The sequence below is a fragment of the Melanerpes formicivorus genome, unplaced genomic scaffold, assembly GCF_026170545.1.
Source record: "Melanerpes formicivorus ecotype bairdi unplaced genomic scaffold, bMelFor1.0.p_v2 SCAF_82, whole genome shotgun sequence".
NCBI lineage: Eukaryota > Metazoa > Chordata > Aves > Piciformes > Picidae > Melanerpes > Melanerpes formicivorus.
In genome coordinates this window covers 1,766,398-1,793,845 of record NW_027142434.1, presented here as the reverse complement: position 1 = coordinate 1,793,845, position 27,448 = coordinate 1,766,398, and the positions used below count along the sequence as shown (strand labels likewise).

Here is a 27,448-nt window from a genome sequence, read left to right as displayed (position 1 = left end):
TGCCTCTTAGATAACTGGGGGGGGTGGGGGTGGAACTTCACCCTGAGGAGAGCCAAACGCTGGGAGAGAGGCTGTAGATGCTGTGGGCTCTCCAGCAAACCTCAGCTGGACAAGGCCTGGAGCAGCTGGGCCCTGGGTGGGTCGAGAGGGTCAGTCCCTTCCCACCTCAGCCACTCCAGGCTGGGCTCAGCGAGGAGCTGGCTGCCCCCAGCTGCTTCACCTCCACGATGCAAGGCTCCCCCCCTGCTGCACAGAGCCTCCCAGCTGCTCCCCGTGAGCCATCCTCCCTTTTTTTGTGGGCAAATCAGGGATCTCCTTCCTGTCCTCACCTCAGCTCCCATCCTCCCCGGGAGATCTCCGGGGCTGGGTGAAGCCTATCTGCTCTGCAGGGGGCAGCCCATCATCTGCTTGGCACTGTCACCTTCCCCTCCTCCCACCACACCACCTCCAAAACACCTCGGTGCCACACGTGTGTGAGGAGGGGAGGGAAGGTTTTGCTCAAGAACAACCTACCCACATGTCCCAGCAGGCTGCTGCTGGCATTCTGCAGCTTGGCAGCTCCCTGCTCCCTTCCAGCTGGATCTTGCTGGATCCCAGCTCCCCAGCTGCCCCATTTCTGGGGCACTTTCTGCTCCCACAGGAGAAGGAGAGCCTCTTGTGAGAGGCAGGGTGAAACCAAGGCTCCAGAACTCTGAAGAGCAGGTTTCCTCCTGGAGAAACCTCGCCAGGCTCTGGCTGGGAAGCCTCAGAGCTGTGCTGGGACGGGGCTGAGTCACCACTCATAAATTGGCCTTATCCTGGGAAACACAAGAAATTCCCAGCAGCCTGACCCCTGTCCCTCCTGCCCACCACATCCCCCTCGAGGAAGCAGCAGCCCTAGGTGCTGCCTAACCCCCCCAGCAGGGCTCCCTGGCACCGCCGTCGGGGGGCAGCTGCTGTCCCCCCAGCAGCCTCCGCAGCCCTCCGTAGAGAGCGGCGGCTGGGGAGCGCCGGACAAGTCAGAACAGCGAAGCCTGCACCCCGCTGGGAGCAGCGCTCAGCCCTTTGATTGGGATCGGCCAAGTTGGCAGGAATCCCAGGAACTCGCACAAAAATGCTTTGAAGAGGAGAGATGCTCAGGGCGTGTCCGTGTGGGTGGGGAGGGTGACTCAGGCCATCGCCACGCTGCGCGCAGCCCTGCGCCGCCGCCAAGGGTCCCTCTGCCGCCGGCACGCAGCAGCTCGGCTCGGCAAAGCCCTCGGAGATCCCCCCCGGGGCCGGCACCGACCCAACCCAACCCCCCCCCATGGCCACCAAACCCCGGCCCCAAGTGCCATGGCCACAGCTTGCTGCAACCCCTCCAGCCATGGGGACTCCACCACCTCCCTGGGCAGCCTCTGCCAGGCCCTGAGCACTCCTCCAGCCTCCTCTCCAACCTCAGCCTCCCCTGGCACAATTTCAGGCCATTGCCTCTCCCCCCCCAGCACCTCCCTGGGCAGCCTGACCAAGGCTTTTGCCAGCCAAGCTCTTCCAGCCGTGGCGTGAGCTGGGCCTGCGCTGGGGTGCACAGCTGCCACTGCTCCTTGAGGTCACCAGAAACCAGAGAGGAAGCCTCCACCTGACATCCAGATCTGGATGCACCCTGGAAGAGTTGCCCAGGGAGGCTGTGGCTGCCCCCTGCCTGGAGGTGTTCAGGACCAGGCTGGATGAGGCCTTGAGCAAGCTGTGCTGGTGGGAGGTGTCCCTGCCCAGTGCAGGGGGCTGGAGCTGGCTGAGCTTTGAGCTCTCTTCCAACCCAACCCATTCTGTGAGTCTAAGAATCTCCTCCTGAGCCCACAAGGACTCAAAGGTGGCTGCAGCTGTGCCCTGCTCTGTTTCACTTCTCTTTTACCCTTCCAACCTTTTACCATTGGTGTGGGCACAGGACTTGTTTCCCTCCCAGCCCTCCTCTGCTGCTGCCTGCGAGCTCCAGACAGGAAGGCAGACAGGGAGGTGGCTTCAGGCAGCGGTAGGTGCAAGCTCTGCCGCTGTGCTGGTGCTTACTGGGCTTACAGGGGATGCCACTCGCAGTGTCCTTGCTGGGTAAGCATCCCCAGCCTGTGATTCAGAGCAGAGCCAGCACAGAGGTGTGACCAACTCCTTTGCTTCAGGACCTCCTGCCCGCTCAGGGGTGGGTTTCCTAAAACCCGAGGAGATTCCCTCCCTTGGGCCAGGCCTTGCAAAGCCTCCCGGAGAAGCTTTTGTTTCTTGAAAGCCTCCATGAGCTGCCTGCCCGCAGCTGCCAGCCCAGCTCAGCACTTCGGGGAGTTATGAAAGAGGGCAGCTGCCGGAGCGCAGCAGCTCTGTGATCCGCCAGCGGATGACAGGGGTGTGATAAACACGGGGCTGGGGTGAGGGCTGGTCCTTGCCAGGGGGCAAATGACATTAGAGGTTTGCAAGAGCCTGGCACTTTGTTATGCAGAAGCCATCTGACGCTGACAGCCTGTCATTGATTTGCGAAAACACCGCTTGGCATCGATAAGCACCGAAGGAGAGGCAGCCGGCACCAGCAGAACAACACCCAGCTCCTGCTCGGCTGCTCCCTGCCTGGCCTGGGAGGAAGCTCCCAGACCTAGCCCTGCTCTGTGAATGACAGGAGCAGCAGAAAATCCTCCTCCAGCTCATCAGCATCATCATCGTCGTTGTCATCATCATCAGCGTTACCACAGCTTCACAGATTGCAGGGGGTTGGAAGGGACCCTCCAAGGTCCTCTTGCCCACCCCCCCTGCAGGCTGCAGGGACAGCTCCAGCTAGAGCAGGCTGCCCAGGGCCACATCAAGTCTGATCTTGAATGTCCCTAGGGATGGGGTCTCCACCACCTCCCTGGGCAGCCTGTGCCAGGCTCTCCCCAGCCTCCCTGTGCAGAACTTCCTCCTGATGTCCAACCTCCATCTCCCCTGCTCCAGTTTCAAGCCATTGCCCCTTGCCCTTCTACACAGTCCCTTCCCAGCCTTCCCTGTAGGTCCCCTTCAGACATGGAAGTGTAGTCACCATCATGGTGCAGATATCATCACCATCTGCCCCCCAGTCTTGGGCAGCATTGCCCCCTCGCCCTGGCCTGGGCATGGTCTGTGTGTGCAGGCTGGGTGGCTGAGGGAGCAGAGTGAAGTCACTGCATCCCCTGGGGAGCTGTCAGGGAACCAAAGCTGATTGATTACCCCCCAGCTGCTCCAGTCCTCTGTCTCACTGACAAACCCTGGGTCTCAGCTGCTGGGTTTCACTGTTGGGTTCATCCTGGAGCATCAGAAGAGGAAGGTGCACAAAGTTCAGCCTCTCCAGCACAAGCCCTGTGCTGTCTGCTGCTGCTGCTGCAGTGAAGCAGGAGGGATGGCAGCTGTGTGCTCACAGCCCACCAGGGAACCACAAAGCCTCACACAAGTAAGTTTCTTTCCTGCTCCTTCCAAGGAGGAGCCCAGCATCTGTGAGCTGGAAGTGCCAGGCCTGTGGGCAGCCAGACCCTGGGCACTGATTCTTCCCCCCAGAGAGAAACCACACAAGCCCTCTGCACCCAGCAGTGTGGAGGAGCCTGCTCCTCCTGGCCCTTCTCCATCCAGACTGTGCAGCCAGCACCTGGTCCTGAGGACTTCAGGAAGCCTCTGCCCAGGGTACCCTCTCCTCAGTGTCCCTCCTGGAGGGGTTTGTGCCTCTTCTCCCATAGCAGTGCTTGGCAGGAGCTTTGTCAGCGCTTGCTGTGACCTGAAACTGGTCACACCAGCACCAAGTGTTGGGTTCCCTGCAAACAAGTAGCTGCAGTGTGGCTTGGCAGGGAGCAGAGGCCCTGCTCAGACTCATCACCTGGCAAGTCACTTCTTGCACAGCCATTTTATCTCCTCTGCTGCTGGCTCCAAGGCCTCTTTTCCTCCCTGCTACCCTGAGTTACTTGCAAAGGTTGCCCCAGCCTCTTGCCTGCTGCTGCCCTGATGCCTCCCTGCGGAGTGTGGGACCCCCCCAGCAGCACAGCAGCACTCAGTGGTCAGCAGGAGCCTGCACCACCATTGCTTGAGGAGCTCTGCAGGCCACCCTGCAGCCCTGGGCTCCCTGGGGGGGTTCTGCAGCATGTGCAGGCTGAGGAAGCTTTTTGCCCATGGGGAGCTGGACACATTCAGGCAGGAGTACCCCACAGGAGGGAGGTTGGACCCCCAAGCAGGAGCAGGCACTGCAGGCAGCGCTGCACCCCTGACCCATGGTGTGTGCAGAGCTGCCTCCTGCCAGGAAGGGGTCCCCCAGGCTCTTGGCACTGAGACACCATTTGGATCTGGTTTAGCCTGGGGGAGATGGCAGAACACAAACTGAGCAGGCTGTGGGACATCCTCCAGCCCCCAGCACTGCTTCGTGCCCAGGCACACGGGGTGAGCCCTGCACAGCGAAGGGGATCATAGGATCACAGGATCAGAGGATCAGAGGATCACAGGGTGTTAGGGGTTGGAAGGGACCTTCGAAGATTACCAAGTCCAACCCCCCCTGCCAGAGCAGGAGCCTAGAATCCAGCTCAGGTCACACAGGAATGCACCCAGATGAGTCTTGGAAGTCTCCAGAGCAGGAGACTCCACAACCTGCCTGGGCAGCCTGCTCCGGGGCTCTGGGACCCTCACGGTGAAGAAGTAGTTCCCAACCCTCGCACCTCCAGGCTCGCCCCCCGCCCGCTGGCAGCCGCTGGTGCCGCCGGAGCCGGCAGGGGCCGGGGGAGGCAGGTTTGGGGCGCGGGGAGCCGTGGGGAGCGTGGGTGTGTGCAGGCAGGGCTGTATATCCAGTCTGGCAGAGGGTGTGCCCTGCTCACACGGCGGGGAGCCGAGCCAGGAGCAGCAGCCCTGAGACACCCATGGCAAGGAGGGGCTCGGGAGATTAAGCCCAGCACCAGCGCTGTCCGCCGCCGCCTCGCCTCCTGCGCCTCCGCCGCCGTGCAGCCCCCGGCCCCGCGCCCTGCCCGCAGCCATGCTCCACTCTCCGCTCAAGACGGCCCTGGCCTATGAGTGCTTCCAGGACCAGGCCAGCTCCACGCTGGCTCTGCCCTCCGACCACAAGCTGAAAACTAAGGGCACGGGGAAGCAGAGGGTCCAGGAGCAGGTGATGATGACGGTGAAGAGGCAGAAGCAGAAGTCGTCCGTGTCGTCCAGCGTGGGCCACTCCAACAGAGGTAGGCTCCCGCCCCACCCCGGGGTCCCCTCTGGGGGTGTCCCTCCGGGGTCAGAGCAGATGCTCTGGGGTGCTTCTGTGGGGTTGTGTTTGGGGGGGCACAGAGGGGTTCGTGGTTTGCCCCAGGCAGGGCTCGCTGAGGTCTCTTGTGCCGGATGGAAGAGTTGGGACAAGGCTTGGAGCTGGGCGCAGGGATGGACTCCCTCCCCGTGGAGCTGATCTCCCTGCCCCACATCTCTGAGGCACAGTCGTGCCCTGGCTCTCAGGCTGCCTAACCTTCCTAAATCCTTCCTCTGTGAGTGTCCCTGGGCCTGGAATCCTCCAGCAGCCTCATCCCCTCCTGCGGGTGGCCGCAGCCGGCAGCGCTGCCCTTCCGCCGTGCCACGGAGCCGAGGCTCAGCTGCCCCTCAGCCCTGCTGCAGGTGGGGGCAGGCAGCTCCACGTCTCCTGTTTGCAGGCTGAGAAGTGTGGGAGCCTCCAGGACACCCCGCTTCTTCTTCATTGCCTTTGCATCTGGAGCAAGCTGAAGTGGTGGCAGAGCTCAGCTTTCCCCAGCCAGCAGCTGCAGCCCCAGAGGGCTGTGACAGCCAGCCACAAAACCTCCTGGCTCCTGGAGGTGCTTTGGGCAGCAGCTGCCCTGAGCTCCCTGGCCTGGCTGAGCTCACAGGAAGGGCCAAGCTCCAGGCTCTGGGGGTCAGGGGGCAGCTAGGGCTGGGACTGAACTGTTCAGCCGTGTCTGGAGTGAGCTGCATGAAGCAGGGTGAAAGCCTGAGGGCTGGGGGAGCTGGGCCAGTCTCTGCCACCTCTCCAGGGACTGTGGCTTGTCCCTGAGCTCTTCCAAGCTGACCTGTGAAGGTGAATCCTGGTGAGGTGCCACGGTCTAGATGTGGCTTGGGCTGGCTCACCAGGAGAAGCTGGGTGGCAGGAGGCTGCTGGGGGGAGAGTGGAGGTTGGTGCTCCCAGGGGAGCCTTCCTGGCTGTCTGTTGTGATTGTTGTGAGGAATGGAACAGGGCAGCTTCCCTCTGGATGGGTGTGTGCCCTGCCCTGGGCTGGGCACCTCTGGGAGCAAACCTCTGCTCCCTCTGCTTGTGCATGTTTGTGGACACAGACTCCAAGGGTGAGTGGGTGATGGAGCAAGGAGAGCTCTCCTCTGCCATCCAAATGGAAGATGCAGATCTCCTCCTACCTTGAGAGGCTTCATTGCTTAGGGTGTCGCAGGGCTGGACCTGCCAAGAGAAAGTACAGCCCAGGGTGAGATGAGAGACTCTGGATGGGGACTGGGGCACTGCCAGCCTCCCCTTGCAGTGGATGGAAGCAGGCAGGGATGTGTCCCACTGGTGTCTGTAGGCAGGGGGGAAGGCAGAGATGTGGCAGGGGGAGGGCAGGCAGGGATGTGGCAGGGGGGAGGGCAGGCAGGGATGTGGCAGGGGGGAGGGCAGGCAGGGATGTGGCAGGGGGAGGGCAGGCAGGGATGTGGCAGGGGGAGGGCAGGCAGGGATGTGCCCCACTGGTGTCTGTAGGCAGGGGGAGGGCAGGCAGGGATGTGGCAGGGGGAGGGCAGGCAGGGATGTGCCCCACTGGTGTCTGTAGGCGGGGGAGGGCAGGCAGGGATGTGGCAGGGGGGAGGCAGGCAGGGATGTGGCAGGGGGAGGGCAGGCAGGGATGTGGCAGGGGGGAAGGCAGGCAGGGATGTGGCAGGGGGGAAGGCAGGCAGGGATGTGGCAGGGGGAGGACAGGCAGGGATGTGGCAGGGGGAGGGCAGGCAGGGATGTGGCGGGGGAGGACAGGCAGGGATGTGGCAGGGGGAGGGCAGGCAGGGATGTGTCCCACTGGTGTCTGTAGGCAGGGGGAGGGCAGGCAGGGATGTGCCCCAGTGGTGTCTGTAGGCAGGGGGAGGGCAGGCAGGGATGTGGCAGGGGGCAGGGCAGGCAGGGATGTGGCAGGGGAGGAAGGCAGGCAGGGATGTGGCAGGGGCAGGGCAGGCAGGGATGTGGCAGGGGGGAGGGCAGGCAGGGATGTGGCAGGGGGGAGGGCAGGCAGGGATGTGGCGGGGGGAGGGCAGGCAGGGATGTGGCAGGGGGAGGGCAGGCAGGGATGTGCCCCACTGGTGTCTGTAGGCAGGGGGAGGGCAGGCAGGGATGTGGCAGGGGGAGGGCAGGCAGGGATGTGCCCCACTGGTGTCTGTAGGCAGGGGGAGGGCAGGCAGGGATGTGGCAGGGGGAGGGCAGGCAGGGATGTGCCCCACTGGTGTCTGTAGGCAGGGACAGGGCAGGCAGGGATGTGGCAGGGGGGAGGGCAGGCAGGGATGTGGCAGGGGGAGGGCAGGCAGGGATGTGCCCCACTGGTGTCTGTAGGCAGGGGGAGGGCAGGCAGGGATGTGGCAGGGGGGAAGGCAGGCAGGGATGTGGCAGGGGGAAGGCAGGCAGGGATGTGGCAGGGGGAAGGCAGGCAGGGATGTGGCAGGGGGGAGGGCAGGCAGGGATGTGGCAGGGGCAGGGCAGGCAGGGATGTGGCAGGGGGAGGGCAGGCAGAGGGAAGTCCTTCCCATGGAGAGGAACCCAGGTGCAACCTCTGGGGAAGGGCAGCGAGTTCCCAAGCCGCAGGTCTCTGCTCCACGGGCTGGGGTTAACTCCTCCTCCAGACACCCTCAGAAGTGTCTGGGAATGGGAACTGGGTGGAAGAGTGCAGCTCTGGTTTCTGTGTCCCAGGGAAGCAGAGTCCCATCCAGCTCCCAGGAGCTGCCTCCCAACGTGGAGCCAAGGCTGCCCTGTTCCCAGCGTGGGGAGCTGGGCCGGCTCGCAGGTCCTGGTGGCTGAGTCACCCTGGTGGTTGCTCCCTCGGTGCCTTTCTGGATTGCATCCCAGGAGGGCAAGAAGCTGCCTGTGATTCCTGCTGGGTTCAAGCCTGAGAGGGCCAAGCTAAGCTCTCAAGTGTTGATGGTTACTGCTGGGGCTCCGAGGCTCAGCTGAGCAGACCCACGGAGGACCCTCAGTGGTTCCTCCAAACAGGCTCTCAGCAGCGGATCCTCTCCCACCCTTCCTCCACCAGCAGCTCCCTGCATCCCCCTGAGCTTTCTCAGGGATGCTCCTCACAGGCAGCAGCAGCTGGGGAATTCACAAAGCCCCTTGATCAGCCTGGAGGTGGCTTTGTTCCCTCTGCAGCCAGACAGCTTCCTGTGTGTGTCTGGGTGGGTTGGTCCAGGTCCAGCTGGCTGTGGCTGCGTTCTGATCTGCGGTTTGGGCAGCAGCTGAAACGTGCAGAGCTTCCCCCAGCTTCAGAGACAACTCTGCCTGTGCTTGTAGGGCAAGGAGCACAGGCAGGGACCCCTCTTGCCTGCAGCAGGGATGTAGCCTCCCCTGTAGAGGATGCTCCCTCCAGGCTTTGGTCGTTGATGGCCACTTGGAGTCTGGCAGAGGAAGGCACTGTGGGGGATCTGGTGCCCCCCAACCCCTGCACAAGCCAGAGCAAGGCAACTGATCCACCTGGGCTCACCCTGGTGTGCACTGGGGGAAGGCAGGCAGTGAGCTGGAAGCAGCAGAACCCTGCAGCCACAGCAGGGCCTTCTGGGCAGAGCAGCTCTGGGTGTAGAGCTCTGGGGCTGTGGACGCTGCCCTCCTCGGGGTCTGGGCATGTGAGGCCTGCCCTGGGGCACAGCTGCCCTCCTCACCACGGGGAGAGCTGACCAGGAGCCTCCTCTGAATGTGTCAGCAATGCAAGTTTCCAGGGAGAGTGAACTGCAGTGGCATGGCCAAGGAAAGGCCAAGGCAGGGCCCCCCCAGCCCCTGCAGCCAGCAGCACTGAGCTGCAGAGCCCTGCAGAGTGCTGCTTCACTGGCTGGCAGGGTACAGCAGGCAGCTGCTGAGGCTTGGCCTTGGGGATCCCAGGGCTCTCCTCCGACTGAGCTGATTCTGGGGGAGGGCTGAGGAGCCCCAGCTGAGGAGCAGCACATCCAGCTGGCCCCTGGCACATCCAGCTGCCCCCTGGCACATCCAGCTGGCCCCTGGCACATCCAGCTGGCCCCTGGCTCAGCTGAGACTTGCAGCCTGGCTCTGCTGGCTGGGGCTCAGAGGGGAGGAATCCCACCCAGCTCTGCTGGAATCCATCTCCAGTGTGATCCCACCCAGCTGTGAGTGAATCCAGCCTCTAGTGGGATCCCTCCCAGCTGTGATGGAATCCAATCCATCTCCAGTGGGATCCCACCCAGCTCTGCTGGGATCCATCTCCAGTGGAATCCCACCCAGCTGTGCTGGAATCCAGTCTCCAGTGGGATCCACCCAGCTGTGCTGGAATCCAATCCATCTCCAGTGGGATCCCACCCAGCTGTGCTGGGATCCAGTCTCCAGTGGGATCCCACCCAGCTGTGCTGGAATCCAATCCATCTCCAGTGGGATCCCACCCAGCTGTGAGTGAATCCAGTCTCCAGTGGAATCCCACTCAGCTGTGCTGGAATCCAGTCTCCAGTGGGATCCCACCCAGCTGTGCTGGAATCCAATCCATCTCCAGTGGGATCCCACCCAGCTGTGCTGGGATCCAGTCTCCAGTGGGATCCCACCCAGCTGTGCTGGAATCCAATCCATCTCCAGTGGGATCCCACCCAGCTGTGCTGGGATCCAGTCTCCAGTGGGATCCCATCTAGCTGTGATGGGATCCAGTCTACAGTGGAATCCCACCCAGCTGTGCTGGAATCCAGTCTCTAGTGGGATCTCACCCAGCTGTGTTGGAATCCAATCCATCTCCAGTGCGATCCCTCCCAGCTGTGATGGAATCCAATCCATATCCAGTGGGATCCCATCCAGTGTGATGGAATCCAGTCTCCAGTGGGATCCCACCCAGTGTGATGGAATCCATCTCCAGTGGGATCCTACCCAGCTGTGATGGGATCCAGTCTCTAGTGGGATCCCACCCAGCTGTGATGGGATCCAATCTACCTCTAGTGGGATCCCACCCAGCTGTGCTGGAATCCAGTCTCTACTGGGATCCCACCCAGCTGTGAGGGAATCCAATCTCTAGTGGGATCCCACCTAGCTCTAATGGAATCCAATCCATCTCTAGTGGGATCCCACCTGCCTGTGACAGAATCCAATCTCTAGTAGGTTCCCACCGAGCTCTAATAGAATCCAGTCCATCTCTAATGGAATCCCACCTAGTTGTGATGGAAATCAATCTCTCTATTGTGGGATCCCACCTGGCTCTAATGGGATCCCACCTACCTCTCATGGGATCCATCTTAGCTCTAATGGGATCCCACCTACTTCTAATGGGATCCCTCTTAGCTCTAATGGGATCCCACCTACCTCTAATGGATCCCACCTGGCTCTAATGGGATCCCTCTTAGCTCTAATGGGATCCCACCTACTTCTAATGGGATCCCTCTTAGCTCTAATGGGATCCCACCTACTTCTAATGGGATCCCACCTACCTCTAATGGATCCCACCTGGCTCTAATGGGATCCCACCTACCTCTAATGGGATCCCTTTTAGCTCTAATGGGATCCCACCTACCTCTAATTGATCCCACCTGGCTCTAATGGGATCCCTCTTAGCTCTAATGGGATCCCACCTACCTCTAATGGATCCCACCTGGCTCTAATGGGATCCCTTTTAGCTCTAATGGGATCCCACCTACCTCTAATGGATCCCACCTGGCTCTAATGGGATCCCTCTTAGCTCTAATGGGATCCCACCCACCTCTAATGGATCCCACCTGGCTCTAATGGGATCCCTCTTAGCTCTAATGGGATCCCACCTACCTCTAATGGATCCCACCTGGCTCTAATGGGATCCCACCTGGCTGTAACGGGATCCCACCTGGCTCTACTGGAGGCCATGAGTGATGTGAAGGGAAGAGTGGATCTGGAGGCCATCTGAGTCTCTTGATGACTCCTGTGACCTTGCCCCACGTGAGAGGACTGAGTGGAAGCCATCCAGCTTCCAGCAGCCTTTGCTCCCTGGCACACAGAAGGTCCTCAAAGCCTTCAGCTCGCAGGGCAGGGGGCAGGAGCTGGGTCACCGCGACAGGAATCTCAGCCTCTGGGATGTCAGCAATCCTGCCCTCCTGGGAGGCATCTGGGCCTTGCTTTGTGCCTCCCACAGGCCCTCCTCCCTCACTCCCTCTTTCCTCCACTGGATCATCCTCATGGTTTGAAAGCTGTGCATAGTTTATGCCTGAACTGGTCTAGCCTGCACTGCTGGGGACTGGTTCTTGCTTTGCCTTTCCCTGCTGCAGATGAATATGCATTAACCTGCATCCACTTCCACCCTGCTCCTGTTAGCTTTGTGTGTCCAGCCAAAGCCTTTCCCTCTTGTGCTAGACAAAGATTGGCATTTTTAACACAGTTCCTCTCCTCCCCATTGGCCCTGCAGCTCCAAGGCACTAGCTCATCCAGCACAGCCATGGGGGGCAGGGGAAGGGCTCACTTTGCTCTGCAATGATTGACAACAGCTGTAGAGAGGAGGAGGAGGAGGAAGGCAAGGTTCCAACCCTGAAAGTGTTCAAAGCCAGGCTGGATGAGGCCCTGAGCAGCCTGGGCTGGTGGGAGGTGTCCCTGCCCATGGCAGGGGGTTGGAACTGGATGATCTCTAAGGTTCCTTCCAACCCTAAACCATTCTGTGACTCCAAGGTGACCTCCTAGTAGGGCTCATAGCCATCAGGTGCAAGATCTTGCCACCCTTCCCTGCTGCAGTCACCTTCCACCTTCATGAACTGTCCAGCTGAAGCTGAATGAAGAGTTCAGACCAACCAAGTTCTGCAGGAAATGCTTTGGGGCAATGGCAACGTGGGGGGAGGGGGCAGGGAAAGGTCCCTACCATAGCCCAGCCAGCACCTGAGCAGCCTCAGGGGGATTTTCTGCCCACAGCCACAGTCACTGCCAGGCTCTGCTTCCTCTGAGGGAGTCCTTGTGCCCTTAGACATAAGCAAGAAGTTCTTTAGGCAGGAGGGAGAAGTTCTTTAGGCACAAGCAAGATGTTCTTTAGGCAGAAGGGAGAAGTTCTTTAGGCAGGAGGGAGATGTTCTATAGGCACAAGGAAGGAGTTCTATAGGCAGGAGGGAGAAGTTCTTTAGGCACAAGGAAGGAGTTCTTTAGGCAGGAGGGAGAAGTTCATTAGGCACAAGCAAGAAGTTCTTTAGGTACAAGGGAGAAGTTCTTTAGGCACAAGCAAGAAGTTCTTTAGGTACAAGGGAGAAGTTCTTTAGGCACAAGGAAGGAGTTCTTTAGGCAGGAGGGAGAAGTTCTTTAGGCACAAGCAAGATGTTCTTTAGGCAGGAGGAAGATGTTCTTTAGGCAGGAGGGAGATGTTCTATAGGCACAAGGAAGGAGTTCTTTAGGCACAAGCAAGAAGTTCTTTAGGCAGGAGGGAGATGTTCTATAGGCAGGAGGGAGAAGTTCCTTAGGCAGGAGAGAGAAGTTCATGAGGCTCGAGGAAGATGTTCTTTAGGCACAAAGGAGAAGTTCTTTAGGCAGGAGGAAGTTCTTTGGACAGGAGGAAGAAGTTCTTTGGACAGGAGGAAGAAGTTCTTTGGACAGGAAGATGTTCTTTAGACAGGAGGAAGAAGTTCTTTAGATAGAAGGAAGATTTTAGGCACAAGGAAGATGTTCTTTAGACAGGAAGAAGAAGTTCTTTAGACAGGAGGAAGAAGTTCTTTGGACAGGAGGAAGAAGTTCTTTAGGCAGCAGGAAGAAGTTCTTTAGGCAGCAGGAAGAAGTTCTTTAGATAGAAGGAAGATTTTAGGCACAAGGAAGATGTTCTTTGGACAGGAGGAAGAAGTTCTTTAGACAGGAGGAAGTTCTTTAGGCAGGAGGAAGATTTTAGGCACAAGGAAGATGTTCTTTAAGCACAAGGAAGAAGTTCTTTGGACAGGAGGAAGAAGTTCTTTAGGCAGGAGGAAGAAGTTCTTTGGACAGGAGGAAGTTCTTTGCAGTGAGAGTGGTGAAACGCTGGCAGAGGCTGCCCAGGGTTGAGGTTGATGTCCTGTCCCTGGAGCATTCAAGGTCAGACTCAGTGTGTCCCTGGGCAGACTGCTCTAGGTGTCCCTGCTGCCTGCAGGGGGGTTGGACAAGATGACCTTTGAGGGTCCCTTCCAGCCCAGTGCCCCCTGTGAAGCTGTGAGTCTCATCCCTGCCTTTCCTGCCTCTGTCCCAGCTCTCATCTCCTATTCCTGCAGAGGCTTTAGTTGGCTCTGCCTTTGTCCCAGAGCAAGGGGGCACTTCAGGGACCTGAGCTGCTGCTTGGATGACAAGAAATGAGACATAAACATATGGACACAGAGAGAGGAAAAGGCACCAGGGATGCCTCTCCCCCAGGGAGCACTTCCACCCCCTGCCCAGATGTGAGGTTGTTTCAGTCTGTTTTGATGCCAGGTCCTCAGCACCTGAGACCAACTCCTTGTAGAGCCTTCAGCCTTGAGGGAGCTGAGAGGAGGAACAGCCTTCCTCTCCCCAGGGGCTGGTGATGCACCTCCAAGCTGGCTCTCCAGGTGAGCCAGGCCAGGGAAGTGTCTAAACTTGCAGGAGGGAGCAAAGCTGAGGTTTTGCTTCAGCCACCTCCATCAGAAAATCCCCAGGCTCTCCTTGGCCTTCACACCTGAGCTCTCCCAGCCATAAATCACAGCTGTGTGGTGGCAGGAGCAGCAGCTCCTCCAACCAGCAAGGCAGCTTCAAACTGCCTTCAACCTTGGAGGTTGCCTGTAATTATCTCTTTAGAAGCTCTTATGCACAAGTTCTTGGAGGTGAAGGCAACCCTTCAGCAGCTGAAGGACTGCAGCTTGCATGAGCTGCCCTGGCCCCTTCAGCTCAGCCAGCCAGCAGTGGATTTACACAGGAAAATGAGAGGTGTGCCTAAAGTGGCTTCTTTTGGTGTCTTCTTGCTCAAGCCTGAGGCCTTTAGTGCAGGGCAGGAGTGGACCCTGCAATGAAAAGCATGGTCCCCAGGGGGGACAGGGCAGGGGAACCCCTGAGTCATGCCCAGAATCCTTTCCTCCCAACTGCTTGGTCACAGCCCCCAGGCGCTCCTGCCCCCAGCTAGGTGATGCTTGCACAGGGCAGGAGCTTGAGTGGCAGGAAGGAGTCTCAGGAACCTCTTCTCATGGGGCTGGCTGCTCTCTCTGCTCAGAGCAGTGCCCCTTGGGGAACACCTGGGCAAGCCCTGCCTTGCTTCTGCTGCAGCCCAGCACTCATGTTCCCAGCTGGAGTTCCTGGGAAGTGCCAAGGTGGGGAGGGAAGCAGGGGGTGAAGGGCACAGCTGAACTCTGTCCCCTGCTGCATGGGGGTGGCCCTTGCCTTGCCTTATCTGCAGGGTTTGGCCCACTTAGGATATGTGAAGCCATCAGAGCTGGGGAGATACTCAGAGAGAGACTCTGAGGAACTTCATCATGTGCAAGCCACAGCTGGGAAAGCCTTGGCCAGCAGCATGCTCAATGATGGAGTGAGCCTCTGCCCAGATGGGAGAGCTCTGGGGCAGAAGGCAGGGAGAGGAGGGTCCTGAGCAGGCACTGCTGAGCCCATCCAGGCTGTGCAAAGCCAGGGTCAGCCCAGAACCTTCCCAGCACCCTGCAGAGCCACAGCAAAGTGGTTCTCTCTGCCTGTGAGCCAAGGAGTTTCAGGCACCTTGGTGGAGAGAAGCTCTCAGTGCTGGCCTCTTGGGCACAGAGCTGAGCCACCCATGTGGGGGGTGGGAAGCAGCCTCAGGAAGTTGCTGGTTGGAGTTTGAGAGACTCCAAGAAAGAACTGAAGCAGCATCAGAGAACCCCAGGATGGGTTGGGTTGGAAGGGACCTTCAACATCATCCAGTGCCAACCATGGGCAGGGACACCTCCCACCAGCACAGCTTGCTCAGGGCCTCATCCAGCCTGGTCCTGAACACCCCCAGGCAGGGCACAGCCACAGCCTCCCTGGGCAGCCTGTGCCAGGCTCTCCCCAGCCTCACTCTCAGCAATCTCTTCCTCATCTCCACTCTCAGTCTCCTCTCTCCCAGCTCAAAGCCATTGTTCCTCCTCCTGTCCCTCCCAGCCCTTGTCCCAAGTCCCTCCCCAGCTCTCCTGGAGCCCTTCAGCTCCTGCAAGGCTGCTCTGAGGTCTCCCTGGAGCCTTCTCCAGTGCCCTGTTCCAGTCTCTCCCCACCCTCACATTAATAACTCCTTCTGTTAATAAGGAGCAGAGCCCAGCAGGGGTCTGAGCTGGGGCAAACAAGGTCCTGTGGTGTTCTGCACAGGCCTGGCTGTGGAACTGCTCTGCTGCTGCTTGGTTTGCACTCAGTGAGGTTCTCTGGGAGCCATCATAGAATCCCAGAGCTGTCAGGGCTGGAAGGGAGCTCAAGGCTCAGCCAGCTCCAAGCCCCTGCCATGGGCAGGGACACCTCACACCACAGCAGGTTGCTCACAGCCACCTCCAGCCTGGCTGCAAACACCTCCAGGCAGGAGGCTTCCACCACCTCCCTGGGCAGCCTGGGCCAGGCTCTCACCACCCTCCTGGCCAACAACTTCTTCCTCACAGCCAATCTCCATCTCCCCACTTCTAGTCCTGCTCCATCCCCCCCAGTCCTGTCCCTCCCTGACACCCTCCAAAGTCCCTCCCCAGCTTTCCTGCAGCCCCCTGCAGCTCCTGGCAGGCCACAAGGAGGTCTCCTGGGAGCCTTCTCCTCCCCAGCCTGCACAACCCCAACTCTCTCAGGCTGTCTGCAGAGCAGAGCAGCTCCAGCCCTCTGCTCCTCCTCCTGGCCCTGCTCTGGACACCTTCCAGCCCCTCCAGAGCCTTCCTGGCACAGAGGCTCCAGAGCTGGCCCCAGAGCTGCAGCTGTGGGCTCAGCAGAGTGGAGCAGAGGGGCAGAATCCCCTCCCTGGCCCTGCTGGCCACACTTCTCTTGCTGCAGCCCAGGCTCTGCTTGGCTCTCTGGGCTGCCAGTGCTCACTGCTGGCTCCTCTCTTGTTGACAGCAGAAAGCAGAGCTCCTCATTTCCAGCACCTCTCCAGCAATCACCTTCCTGAGAAAATGCAAGGACTCTTTCTTTCTTTATTTATAGCCAGCAACCAAATCACCATAACAGGTTCTGGGTGCCTGAGGCAAGGCAGCAGCAGCTGAGCTGTATTCCAGGGAGCAGTGGCTGTAGGAGACCTGAGTGTCTTCAGGGCCTTTGTGGTGGAGTTTATCCAGTTAATCTCAGAGCTGAGGCTTATCAACCCATCAGAGAGATTGGGAGATTTCTGACATTCCCCACCAGTTTGGCTGCATAGCTTCAGACAGGTCAGGCCTGATCTTTTTCTTCTGCTCCATGGAAGGCTCAGAGCTTCCCCTGGATGTTAATCAGAGGGAAGGCTTTGCCCTTCCTCATAACGGGCCCTGGGATGCCACAGTGGTTGAGCACAGCTGGGAATGAAACCTGGATGACCTCAGAGCCTTTGGGGAGCATCTGAAAGGGGTTAAGGGAGTTCCAGTGTGGGAAGGGAAGGACTCACTTCATGGTGTCTTGCAGTGGGGAGGAAAAGGCTCTGAGGAGACCTCCTTGTGGCCTTCCAGGAGCTGCAGGGGGCTGCAGGAAAGCTGGGGAGGGACTTTGGAGGGTGTGAGGGAGGGATAGGACTGGGGGGGATGGAGCAGAACCAGAAGTGGGGAGATGGAGATTGGCTGTGAGGAAGAAGTTGTTGGGCAGGAGGGTGGTGAGAGCCTGGCCCAGGCTGCCCAGGGAGGTGGTGGAAGCCTCCTGCCTGGAGGTGTTTGCAGCCAGGCTGGAGGTGGCTGTGAGCAAGCTGCTGTGATGTGAGGTGTCCCTGCCCATGGCAGGGGCTTGGAGCTGGCTGAGCCTTGAGCTCCCTTCCAGCCCTGACAATCCTTTGGTTCTAGGTAGCAGAGAGGAAAAGTCTCTTAGGCTGGATCCAGAGGCTGCCCTGCCATGGGCTGCTGGTGTGAGACAGCTGGGAGGGTTTCTGGGATAGGTGAATGCAAACCCTGTGGAGAAAGCACTGAGGAAGGATGGAGATGGCTGAGGGCTTCCTCCCAGACTGAGCTATTTGTGTCTTTACAGAATGCATCTGAGATCTGCTCTCACCTAGCTCCTCAGCACCCCAAAAGCAATGCTGTGGCTTAGTACATGTTCAGAGTGAGGATCAGAGAACCACAGACTGGTTTGGGTGGGAAGAGACTTTAAACATCATCTATTGCCAGCACCTCCCACCAGCTCAGGCTGCTGAAGATCCCATACAACCTGGCCTCCAACACCTCCAGGCAGGGCACAGCCACAGCCTCCCTGGGCAGCCTGTGCCAGGCTCTCCCCAGCCTCACTCTCAGCAATCTCTTCCTCCTCTCCACTCTCAGTCTCCCCTCTCCCAGCTCAAAGCCATTGTTCCTCAGCCTGTCCCTCCCAGCCCTTGGCCCAAGTCCCTCCCCAGCTCTCCTGGAGCCCTTCAGGTCCTGCAAGGCTGCTCTGAGGTCTCCCTGGAGTTTTATCTCCTCCAGGCTGCACAGCCCCAGCTCTCCCAGCCTGGCCCCACAGCAAAGGTTCTCCAACCTCTGATCATTTTCCTGGCCTCCTCTGTCCCCTCTCCAGCAGCTCCAGGTCCTTCCTGTGTTGGGGGCTCCAGGTGGGGTCTGAGCAGAGCATTGACACTTAGTGCAGTGCAATCAGTTTTCCTTGTGCCTGGCAGGTTCAGATCCCCAGGTGCTACCAGACCTGAGCATCATCCCCCTCCCTCCACCCCATGTCTGCTGTTTGCTCCCTACTGACTTGACCAAGCCCTGCTCAGGCTGTTGGTGTGGATGTGACTCTCCTCAGACCAAGGAAGCCAGGCTGGTGAAAGGCTCAGGGGGAGGTTTGGCCTTCAGAGAAGAGACACATTTTATTTACCTGCAACTCGGAATAAGGGAAGAATGTGCCAGGTTCAGCCCTTCCAGGCTGTGCAGCACCAAGCAGCCAGAATCCAACCTGAGCTCCTTCCATGCCCAGGTGATGCCTGGTGGCTGTGGGGCAGGCTGTGGATGGAGTCTGCCTGGGCTGCAGCAAGGCCTTTGTCACCATCCCCCACAGCCAACCCCTGGCCAAGCTGTCAGCCCCTGGCTGGGACAGCAGCTCTCTGAGCTGGGTGAGGAACTGGCTGGAGGCTGAGCCCAGAGAGTGGTGGTGAATGGTGCCACAGCCAGCTGGCAGCCAGGCACCAGTGCTGTGCCCCAGGGAGCAGTGCTGGGCCCCAGCCTGTTCAACATCTTCATTGATGATCTGGAAGAGAGCATCAGCAGTGAATGTGCAGCTGACAGCAAGCTGGGGGCAGGAGTTGATCTGCTGGAGGGCAGAGAGGCTCTGCAGAGGGACCTGACCAGGCTGGGCAGAGGGGCAGAGGCCAAGGGCAGGAGATTGAACACATCCAAGTGCCAGAGGCTGCACATTGGCCACAGCAACCCCAGGCAGTGCTACAGGCTGGGGGCAGAGTGGCTGAGAGCAGCCAGGCAGAGAGGGAGCTGTGGGTGCTGGTGGATGGTAGGCTGAACAGGAGCCTGCAGTGTGCCCAGGCAGCCAGGAGGGCCAAGGGCATCCTGGCCTGCAGCAGGAAGAGTGTGGCCAGCAGGAGCAGGGAGCTCATCCTGCCCTGTGCTCAGCACTGCTGAGGCCACACCTGGAGTCCTGTGTCCAGCTCTGGGCTCCTCAGGTCAGGAAGGAGGTTGAGCTGCTGGAAGGTGTCCAGAGAAGGGCAACAAAGCTGGGGAGGGGTCTGGGGCACAGCCCTGGGAGGAGAGGCTGAGGGAGCTGGGGTTGCTTAGCCTGCAGAAGAGGAGGCTCAGGGGAGACCTTCTTGCTCTCTGCAACTCCCTGCAGGGAGGTTGGAGCCAGGTGGGGGTTGGGCTCTTCTCCCAGGCAGCCAGCACCAGAACAAGAGGACACAGTCTCAGGCTGTGCCAGGGGAGGTTCAGGTTGGATATTAGGAAGAAGTTCCATACAGAGAGAGTGATTGCCCATTGGGATGTGCTGCCTGGGGAGGTGATGGAGTCGCCGTCATTGGAGGTGTTCAGGAGGAGACTTGATGGGGTGCTTGGTGCCATGGGTTAGCTGTTTGGGTGGGTTGGATTGGTTGATGGGTTGGACACCATGATCTTGAAGGTCTCTTCCAACCTGGTTTGGTTTATTCTAAATAAATTCTAAATAAAGAAACTGTTGGCAGTGAGGCTGGGGAGAGCCTGGCACAGGCTGCCCAGGGAGGCTGTGGCTGTGCCCTGCCTGGAGGTGTTCAGGACCAGGCTGGATGAGGCCTGGAGCTGGTAGGAGGTGTCCCTGCCTGTGGCAGGGGGTTGGCACTGGATGAGCTTCAAGCTCCCCTCCATCCCAACCCATTCTGTGATTCTCTGCTCTCCTCTGAGCTGCCTGCAGTGCCCAGGGCACGGCTGCCTGCCTGTCCCTCCCACGGCTCTGCCAGGAGCGGAGCCGGCTGGCTGCAGGGAGCCGGCTGGATGCAGGGAGCCGGCAGGCTGCAGGGAGCCAGCTGGATGCAGGGAGCTGGCTGCAGGGAGCCGGCTGGCTGCAGGGAGCCAGCTGGATGCAGGGAGCTGGCTGCAGGGAGCCGGCTGGCTGCAGGGAGCCAGCTGGATGCAGGGAGCTGGCTGCAGGGAGCCGGCTGGCTGCAGGGAGCTGGCTGGCTGCAGGGAGCTGGCTGGCTGCAGGTAGCTGGCTGCAGGGAGCTGGCTGGATGCAGGGAGCTGGCTGGCTGCAGGGAGCTGGCTGGATGCAGGGAGCTGGCTGCAGGGAGCCGGCAGGCTGCAGGGAGCCGGCAGGCTGCAGGGAGCCAGCTGGCTGCAGGGAGCCGGCAGGCTGCAGGGAGCTGGCTGGCTGCAGGGAGCCGGCTGGCTGCAGGGAGCCAGCTGGCTGCAGGGAGCCGGCAGGCTGCAGGGAGCTGGCTGGCTGCAGGGAGCCGGCAGGCTGCAGGGAGCTGGCTGGCTGCAGGGAGCTGGGTGGCTGCAGGGAGCTGGCTGCAGGGAGCTGGCTGGCTGCAGGGAGCTGGCTGGTTGCAGGGAGCTGGCTGCAGGGTGCTGGCTGGCTGCAGAGAGCTGGCTGCAGGGAGCTGGCTGGCTGCAGGGAGCTGGCTGCAGGGAGCTGGCTGCAGAGAGCTGGCTGCAGGGAGCTGGCTGGCTTCAGGGAGCCGGCTGCAGGGAGCTGGCTGCAGAGAGCTGGCTGCAGGGAGCCGGCTGGATGCAGGGAGCTGGCTGCAGGGAGCCGGCAGGCTGCAGGGAGCCGGCAGGCTGCAGGGAGCCGGCTGGATGCAGGGAGCTGGCTGCAGGGAGCCGGCAGGCTGCAGGGAGCCGGCTGCAGGGAGCTGGCTGCAGAGAGCTGGCTGCAGGGAGCTGGCTGGCTTCAGGGAGCTGGCTGCAGGGAGCTGGCTGCAGAGAGCTGGCTGCAGGGAGCTGGCTGGCTTCAGGGAGCCGGCTGCAGGGAGCTGGCTGGATACAGGGAGCCGGCTGGCTGCAGGGAGCCGGCTGCAGGGAGCTGGCTGCAGAGAGCTGGCTGCAGGGAGCTGGCTGGCTTCAGGGAGCCGGCTGGCTGCAGAGAGCCGGCTGGCTGCAGGGTGCTGGCTGCAGGGAGCTGGCTGCAGGGAGCTGGCTGGCTGCAGGGAGCCGGCTGGATGCAGGGAGCTGGCTGCAGGGAGCCGGCAGGCTGCAGGGAGCCGGCTGCAGGGAGCTGGCTGCAGAGAGCTGGCTGCAGGGAGCTGGCTGGCTTCAGGGAGCCGGCTGCAGGGAGCTGGCTGCAGAGAGCTGGCTGCAGGGAGCTGGCTGGCTTCAGGGAGCCGGCTGCAGGGAGCTGGCTGGATACAGGGAGCCGGCTGGCTGCAGGGAGCCGGCTGCAGGGAGCTGGCTGCAGAGAGCTGGCTGCAGGGAGCTGGCTGGCTTCAGGGAGCCGGCTGGCTGCAGAGAGCCGGCTGGCTGCAGGGAGCTGGCTGCAGGGAGCTGGCTGCAGGGAGCTGGCTGCAGGGAGCTGGCTGGCTTCAGGGAGCCGGCTGGCTGCAGAGAGCCGGCTGGCTGCAGGGAGCTGGCTGCAGGGAGCTGGCTGCAGGGAGCTGGCTGCAGGGAGCTGGCTGGCTGCAGGGAGCCGGCTGGCTGCAGAGAGCCGGCTGGCTGCAGGGAGCTGGCTGCAGGGAGCTGGCTGCAGGGAGCTGGCTGCAGGGAGCTGGCTGGCTGCAGGGAGCCGGCTGGCTGCAGGGAGCCGGCTGGCTGCAGGGAGCTGGCTGGCTGCAGGGAGCCGGCTGGCTGCAGGGAGCCGGCTGGCTGCAGGGAGCTGGCTGCAGGAAGCTGGCTGCAGGGAGCTGGCTGCAGGAAGCTGGCTGCAGGAAGCCGGCTGGCTGCAGAGAGCTGGCTGGCTGCAGGGAGCTGGCTGGCTGCAGGGAGCTGTGTGCTCTGGAGGGGGCCTGCTGGGCTCAGGTTCTGCTGCTGACCTCGCTCTCTCCCTCTGCAGGTTCCATGTACGACGGGCTGGCTGATGGCTACGGCTATGGCACCTCCCGGGGCAGCTACTACGCCAAGACCCAGGCAGGAAACAGCAGCTGGGGCTACCCGGTAAGGTCCTCTCCTCCCTGCAGCGGTGCCGTGGTGCTCAGCAGCCTCTGCACGCAGCTCCCTCCAGCTCTGACTCCCCAGAGGCAGGCACAGGGCAAGCTCAGGGCGCTTCAGAGTGTGGCTGTGGCCCTCTCAGGAGCTCACAGCCCTGGGAGAGGATGGCTGAGGTCACTGCAGCCCTCCTGGGTCTGGTTGGGGATTTCAGTGTGGAGCTGCTCTGCTGTGGAGAGAGTTGGGGCTGATCAGTCTGGAGAGGAGAAGGCTCAGCTGGAAATGAAACCTGGATGACCTCAAAGTCTTTGGGGAGCTTCTGAAAGGGGCTAAAGGAATTCCAGTGTGGAAAGGGAAGGACTCACTTCATGGAGTCTTGCAGAGGGGAGGAGAAGGCTCCCAGGAGACCTCATTGTGGCCTCCCGGAGAGAGCCAAGCAGAGCCTGGGCTGCAGCAAGAGAAGTGTGGCCAGCAGGGCCAGGGAGGGGATTCTGCCCCTCTGCTCCACTCTGCTGAGCCCACAGCTGCAGCTCTGGGGCCAGCTCTGGAGCCTCTGTGCCAGGAAGGCTCTGGAGGGGCTGGAAGGTGTCCAGAGCAGGGCCAGGAGGAGGAGCAGAGGGCTGGAGCTGCTCTGCTCTGCAGACAGCCTGAGAGAGTTGGGGTTGTGCAGGCTGGAGAGAAGGCTCCCAGGAGACCTCCTTGTGGCCTTCCAGGAGCTGCAGGGGGCTGCAGGAAAGCTGGGGAGGGACTTTGGAGGGTGTCAGGGAGGGATAGGGCTGGGGGAGATGGAGCAGAACCAGAAGTGGGGAGCTGGAGATTGGCTGTGAGGAAGAAGTTGTTGGGCAGGAGGGTGGTGAGAGCCTGGCCCAGGCTGCCCAGGGAGGTGGTGGAAGCCTCCTGCCTGGAGATGTTTGCAGCCAGGCTGGAGGTGGCTGTGAGCAAGCTGCTGTGGTGTGAGGTGTCCCTGCCCATGGCAGGGGCTTGGAGCTGGCTGAGCCTTGAGCTCCCTTCCAGCCCTGACAATCCTTTGGTCCTAGGTAGCATGGAGGAAAAGTCTCTTAGGCTGGATCCAGAGGCTGCACTGCCATGGGCTGCTGGTGTGAGACAGCTGGGAGGGTTTGTGGTAGGGCTGGGAGAGGTGAATGCAAACCCTGTGGAGAAAGCACTGAGGAAGGATGGAGATGGCTGAGGGCTTCCTCCCAGACTGAGCTATTTGTGTCTTTACAGAAAGCATCTGAGACCTGCTCTCACCTAGCTCCTCAGCACCCCAAAAGCAATGCTGTGGCTTAGTACATGTTCAGAGTGAGGTTCAGACAACCAACCCTAACAGTTCTATGAATCTAAGATTTGATTTGGTGTGGAGGATCCATGTCCCCATGGCACAGGAGGTTTGAAGCTGTCTGCAGGCTCAGCCTGTGTCAGCTCAGGTCAAGTTTGGAGCACATCCACTGCTCACCTGGAAGAGCTTCTGTGCACCAAAACTTCCCTGTGCCCAGCATTAGAGGGGCTGAGTGGTGCTGGTCAGGAGCTGGCACTGTGGCTGGGTGGATATTCCCAAGGCCAAGGCTTGTGCAGACATCCTCAGAGATGCTGTGTGTGAGGAGGGAAGGCTGAGAGCCCTGGGGCTGTTGAGCCTGGGGAGGAGCAGCCCCAGAGGGGATCTCAGTGATGTTTGCAAGTATCTGAGGGACAGGGGTCAAGAAGCAGGGCCCAGGCCCTGCTCAGCGCTGTCCTGTGACAGGCCAAGGGGCAATGGACACAGACTGGAACCCAGGAGGCTCCACCTCAACAGGAGGAGAAACTTCTTTGGTGTGAGGCTGCTGGAGCCTGGAGCAGGCTGCCCAGAGAGGTTGTGGAGTCTCCTGCTCTGGAGGCTTCCAAGGCCCACCTGGATGTGCTCTGTGTGCCCTGCCCTGGGTGCCCTGCTCTGGCAAGGGGCTTGGACTGGATGATCTCTGAGATCCCTTCCAACCTCTACCCTTCTCTGAAGCTGTAATTCTCTGCTCCTCTGAGCTTGGAAGGGCAGTGGGCTGCTTCTGCAGTGGTGCCTTGCAGAGAACCCCCTGCAGCCTGTCTGGAAGGGGCAGGCAAGGGAGCTCTTAGCCATCTGCAGTCTGAGTTTATCCATCCCACAGAGGGCTTGGGCTTGTCCTTGGTGACAGACTCTGGGTTCTGGGAATCACTCCAAACCACTCCATCACCTGCTGGGGCAACTCCTGCTTGTGTTCCCCTCCCCCTCTGACCTGCATTCTGTTCTGCCTTCTGATTCTGCCGCTTTGCTCCACTCTGCTGAGACCTCACCTGCAGTGCTGGCTGCAGCTCTGGAGTCCTCAGCACAGGAAGGACCTGGACCTGATGGAGAGGCTCCAGAGGAGGCCAGGAGAATGCTCAGGGGGTTGGAGGTTGCTATGAGGCCAGGCTGAGGGAGCTGGGGGTGTTCAGCCTGGAGAAGAGAAGGCTCCAGGGAGACCTAATAGCAGCCTGCCAGAATCTGAAGGGGCTACAGGAAGGATGCACAGAGACTGTTAGCAAAGGTCTGCAGGGACAGGACCAGGGCAAAGGCTTCAAACTATGGAAGGCAGATTTAGATTGGATATCAGGAAGGAGTTCTTTACTGTGAGGGTTGTGGAGCACTGCAGCAGGTTGCCCAGGGAGGTGGTTGAGGCTCCAGCCCTGGAGATATTCAAGGTCAGGCTCAACAAGGCTCTGGGCAACCTGCTCCAGTGGAGGATGTCCCTGCTGGCTGCAGGGGGGTTGGACTGGGTGAGCTCTGGAGCTCCCTTCCAGCCCAAACCATTCTGATTCATCAGCTGTAAAGGGGGAAGGAGCAATTCCCATGGCTGGGAATGGAGTGCAGGAGAGAGAGAGGAGGCAGCAGCTCTGGCACTGCCCAGCAGCTCCCTGCCAGCCATCCAGGGGCTGCAGCAGGAACGGTGCTGGTGTTGGCTCCAAGCACACAGGCAGAGGGGTGAGGCTTTTCCTGGTGGCTGCCAGCTGCTCTGCCTGCTCAGTAGAATAGAATAGAGTAGAGTAGAATAGAATAGGAATGGAATGGAATGGAATGGAATGGAATGGAATGGAATGGAATGGGATGGGATGGGATGGAATAGAATAGAATAGAATAGGAATGGAATGGAATGGGATGGGATGGAATGGAATGGAATGGGATGGGATGGAATAGGATGGGATGGGATGGGATAGAATAGAATAGGAATGGAATGGAATGGGATGGGATAGAATAGAATAGAATAGGAATGGAATGGAATGGGATGGGATGGGATGGAATGGAATGGAATGGAATGGAATGGGATGGGATAGAATAGAATAGGAATGGAATGGAATGGGATGGAATGGGATGGAATGGGATGGAATAGAATAGAATAGAATAGAATAGAATAGAATAGAATAGAATAGAATAGAATAGAATAGAATAGAATAGGAATGGAATGGAATGGAATGGAATGGAATGGGATGGGATAGAATAGAATAGGAATGGAATGGAATGGAATGGAATGGGATGGGATAGAATAGAATAGGAATGGAATGGAATGGAATGGAATGGAATGGAATGGAATGGAATGGAATGGAATGGGATGGGATAGAATAGAATAGGAATGGAATGGAATGGAATGGAATGGGATGGGATGGGATAGAATAGAATAGGAATGGAATGGAATGGGATGGAATGGAATGGAATGGAATGGAATGGGATGGGATGGGATAGAATAGAATGGAATGGAATGGAATGGAATGGAATGGAATGGAATGGAATGGAATGGGATAGAATAGAATAGGAATGGAATGGAATGGAATGGAATGGAATGGAATGGAATGGAATGGAATGGAATGGGATAGAATAGAATAGGAATGGAATGGAATGGAATGGAATGGAATGGAATGGAATGGAATGGGATGGGATAGAATAGAATAGAATAGGAATGGGATGGGATGGGATGGGATGGGATGGGATGGAATGGAATGGGATGGGATGGGATGGAATGGAATGGGATGGGATAGAATAAGAATAGAATAGAATAGAATAGAATAGAATAGAATAGAATAGAATAGAATAGAATAGAATAGAATAGAATGAACCAGGTTGGAAGAGACCTTTGAGATCATCAAATCCAACCTCTCACCCAACACCATCTGATCAACTCAGCCATGGCACCAAAGGCCTCAGCCAGGCTCTTCCTAAACACCTCCAGGGATGGGGACTCCACCACCTCCCTGGGCAGCACATCCCAAGGGCCAATTCCTCTCTCAGGGAAGAACTTCCTCCTCACCTCCAGCCTGAACCTCCCCTGGCACAGCTTGAGACTGTGTCCTCTTGTTCTGATGGGAGAAGAGCCCAACCCCCTCCTGGCTCCAGCCTCCCTGCAGGGAGTTGCAGAGAGCAAGAAGGTCTCCCCTGAGCCTCCTCTTCTGCAGGCTAAGCAACCCCAGCTCCCTCAGCCTCTCCTCCCAGGGCTGTGCTCCAGACCCCTCCCCAGCTCTGTTGCCCTTGCCCAGCTCCAGAGGGTTCCTCTGCTGGCTCCCCCTGGCCCTGCTGCAGCACATGGCTGGGAGGCAGCAGTGTCACCTGCTGGGTGTGTGTCACCAGGGCTGCTGCTCGGCCAGCAGGAAGCTCTGGGAGCTCTGGAATGCCTTTGAAATTATTATTTACAGGCTGTCTGGGGCCTGGGCTCAATGTCTCTTTGCTGAGCTGGTTGAACCTCAGACAGGGAGATGTTTCTGCCTGGTCTAAGATCAGAAGGGTGTCTCCAGCTGCCCTCCAGGACCTGCAGGGAGGCTGCAGAGGGACTTTCCATGAGGGAGTCTGGAGCCAGGCCAAGGGGGAATGGTTTGGAGCTGAGGCAGAGCAGGGTTAGAGTGGAGCTGGGGAAGAAGCTGTTCAGTACCAGGGTGATGAGGCTCTGGCACAGGCTGCCCAGGGAGACTGTGGCTGCCTCCTGCCTGGAGGTATTCAAGGCCAGGCTGGATGAGGCCTTGAGCAGCTGAGTGTAGGTGAGAGGTGTCCCTGCCCATGGCAGGGGATGGAGCAGAGGAGCTCTGAGGTCCCTTCCACCCTGAGCCACTCTGTGATGGGTGAGAGCAGAGGTCCACTCAGCCAGGTGCCCTGGCTCCATCACTCAGGCTGGGATGGGACCCTGCAGAAGGGTCTGAGGGAGGTGAGCAGGCAGTGCTGCACCCCAGAGTGGTTTTGAGGGCAGCAGAAATTCATAGCTGTCACCTCCTGAGACTGAGGTGGAGTCTCTGAGCTCCCTGAGTCAAGGATTGTGATGTTTCTTTTCAGTGCTGGTCCCTGGTGGCTCCTGAGTGGAGTTGGCAGAGCAGAGCTGCCCTGTCCCAGCCATTCCTGTGGTCTCTAGCTGAGGCTTTGTCCTAAAGAGAGAGGAGCCCAAGCCCCAGCTCTGCCCCTGCCCCTCCAGCTCATGCTGGTGCTGGTACTGCAGCAAGCACTGCTGGGGTGAGGTCTGCTGTGCAATTGTGTCCATTCCTCATCTTCCTCTCAATCACTAGGGGAAGAAGCTGGGCAGCCAGAAATGCCACTGCCTGCTGGGGATTTCAGTCCAGCCCTGTTGGTGTTCTGGTGAGCAGCTTGCAAGAGGATGTGACCAGCAGCAGCACAGGGAGGGGATTCTGCCCCTCTGCTCTGCTCTGCTCAGCCCCCACCTGCAGCACTGCCTCCAGCTCTGGGGGGCCCAGCACAAGGAGGACCTGGAGCTGATAGAGCAGGATCAGAGGAGGCCACAGAGATGAGCAGAGGCTGCAGAACCTCCCC

At 59.6% G+C, this 27,448-nt stretch overlaps 1 protein-coding gene across 1 annotated transcript in view; it reads left to right on the top strand.

Moving 5' to 3' along the window:
* The first annotated feature begins 4,805 nt into the window (after nt 1-4,805).
* The window catches only part of PKP1 (plakophilin 1), a 97,778-nt gene continuing 75,135 nt past the window's right edge, over nt 4,806-27,448 (top strand). Inside the window, 2 exon segments of the mRNA XM_068164664.1 lie at nt 4,806-5,153; nt 21,572-21,672. Of these exon segments, the coding sequence (XP_068020765.1) occupies nt 4,952-5,153; nt 21,572-21,672 (303 nt within the window). The 5' untranslated portion in view covers nt 4,806-4,951.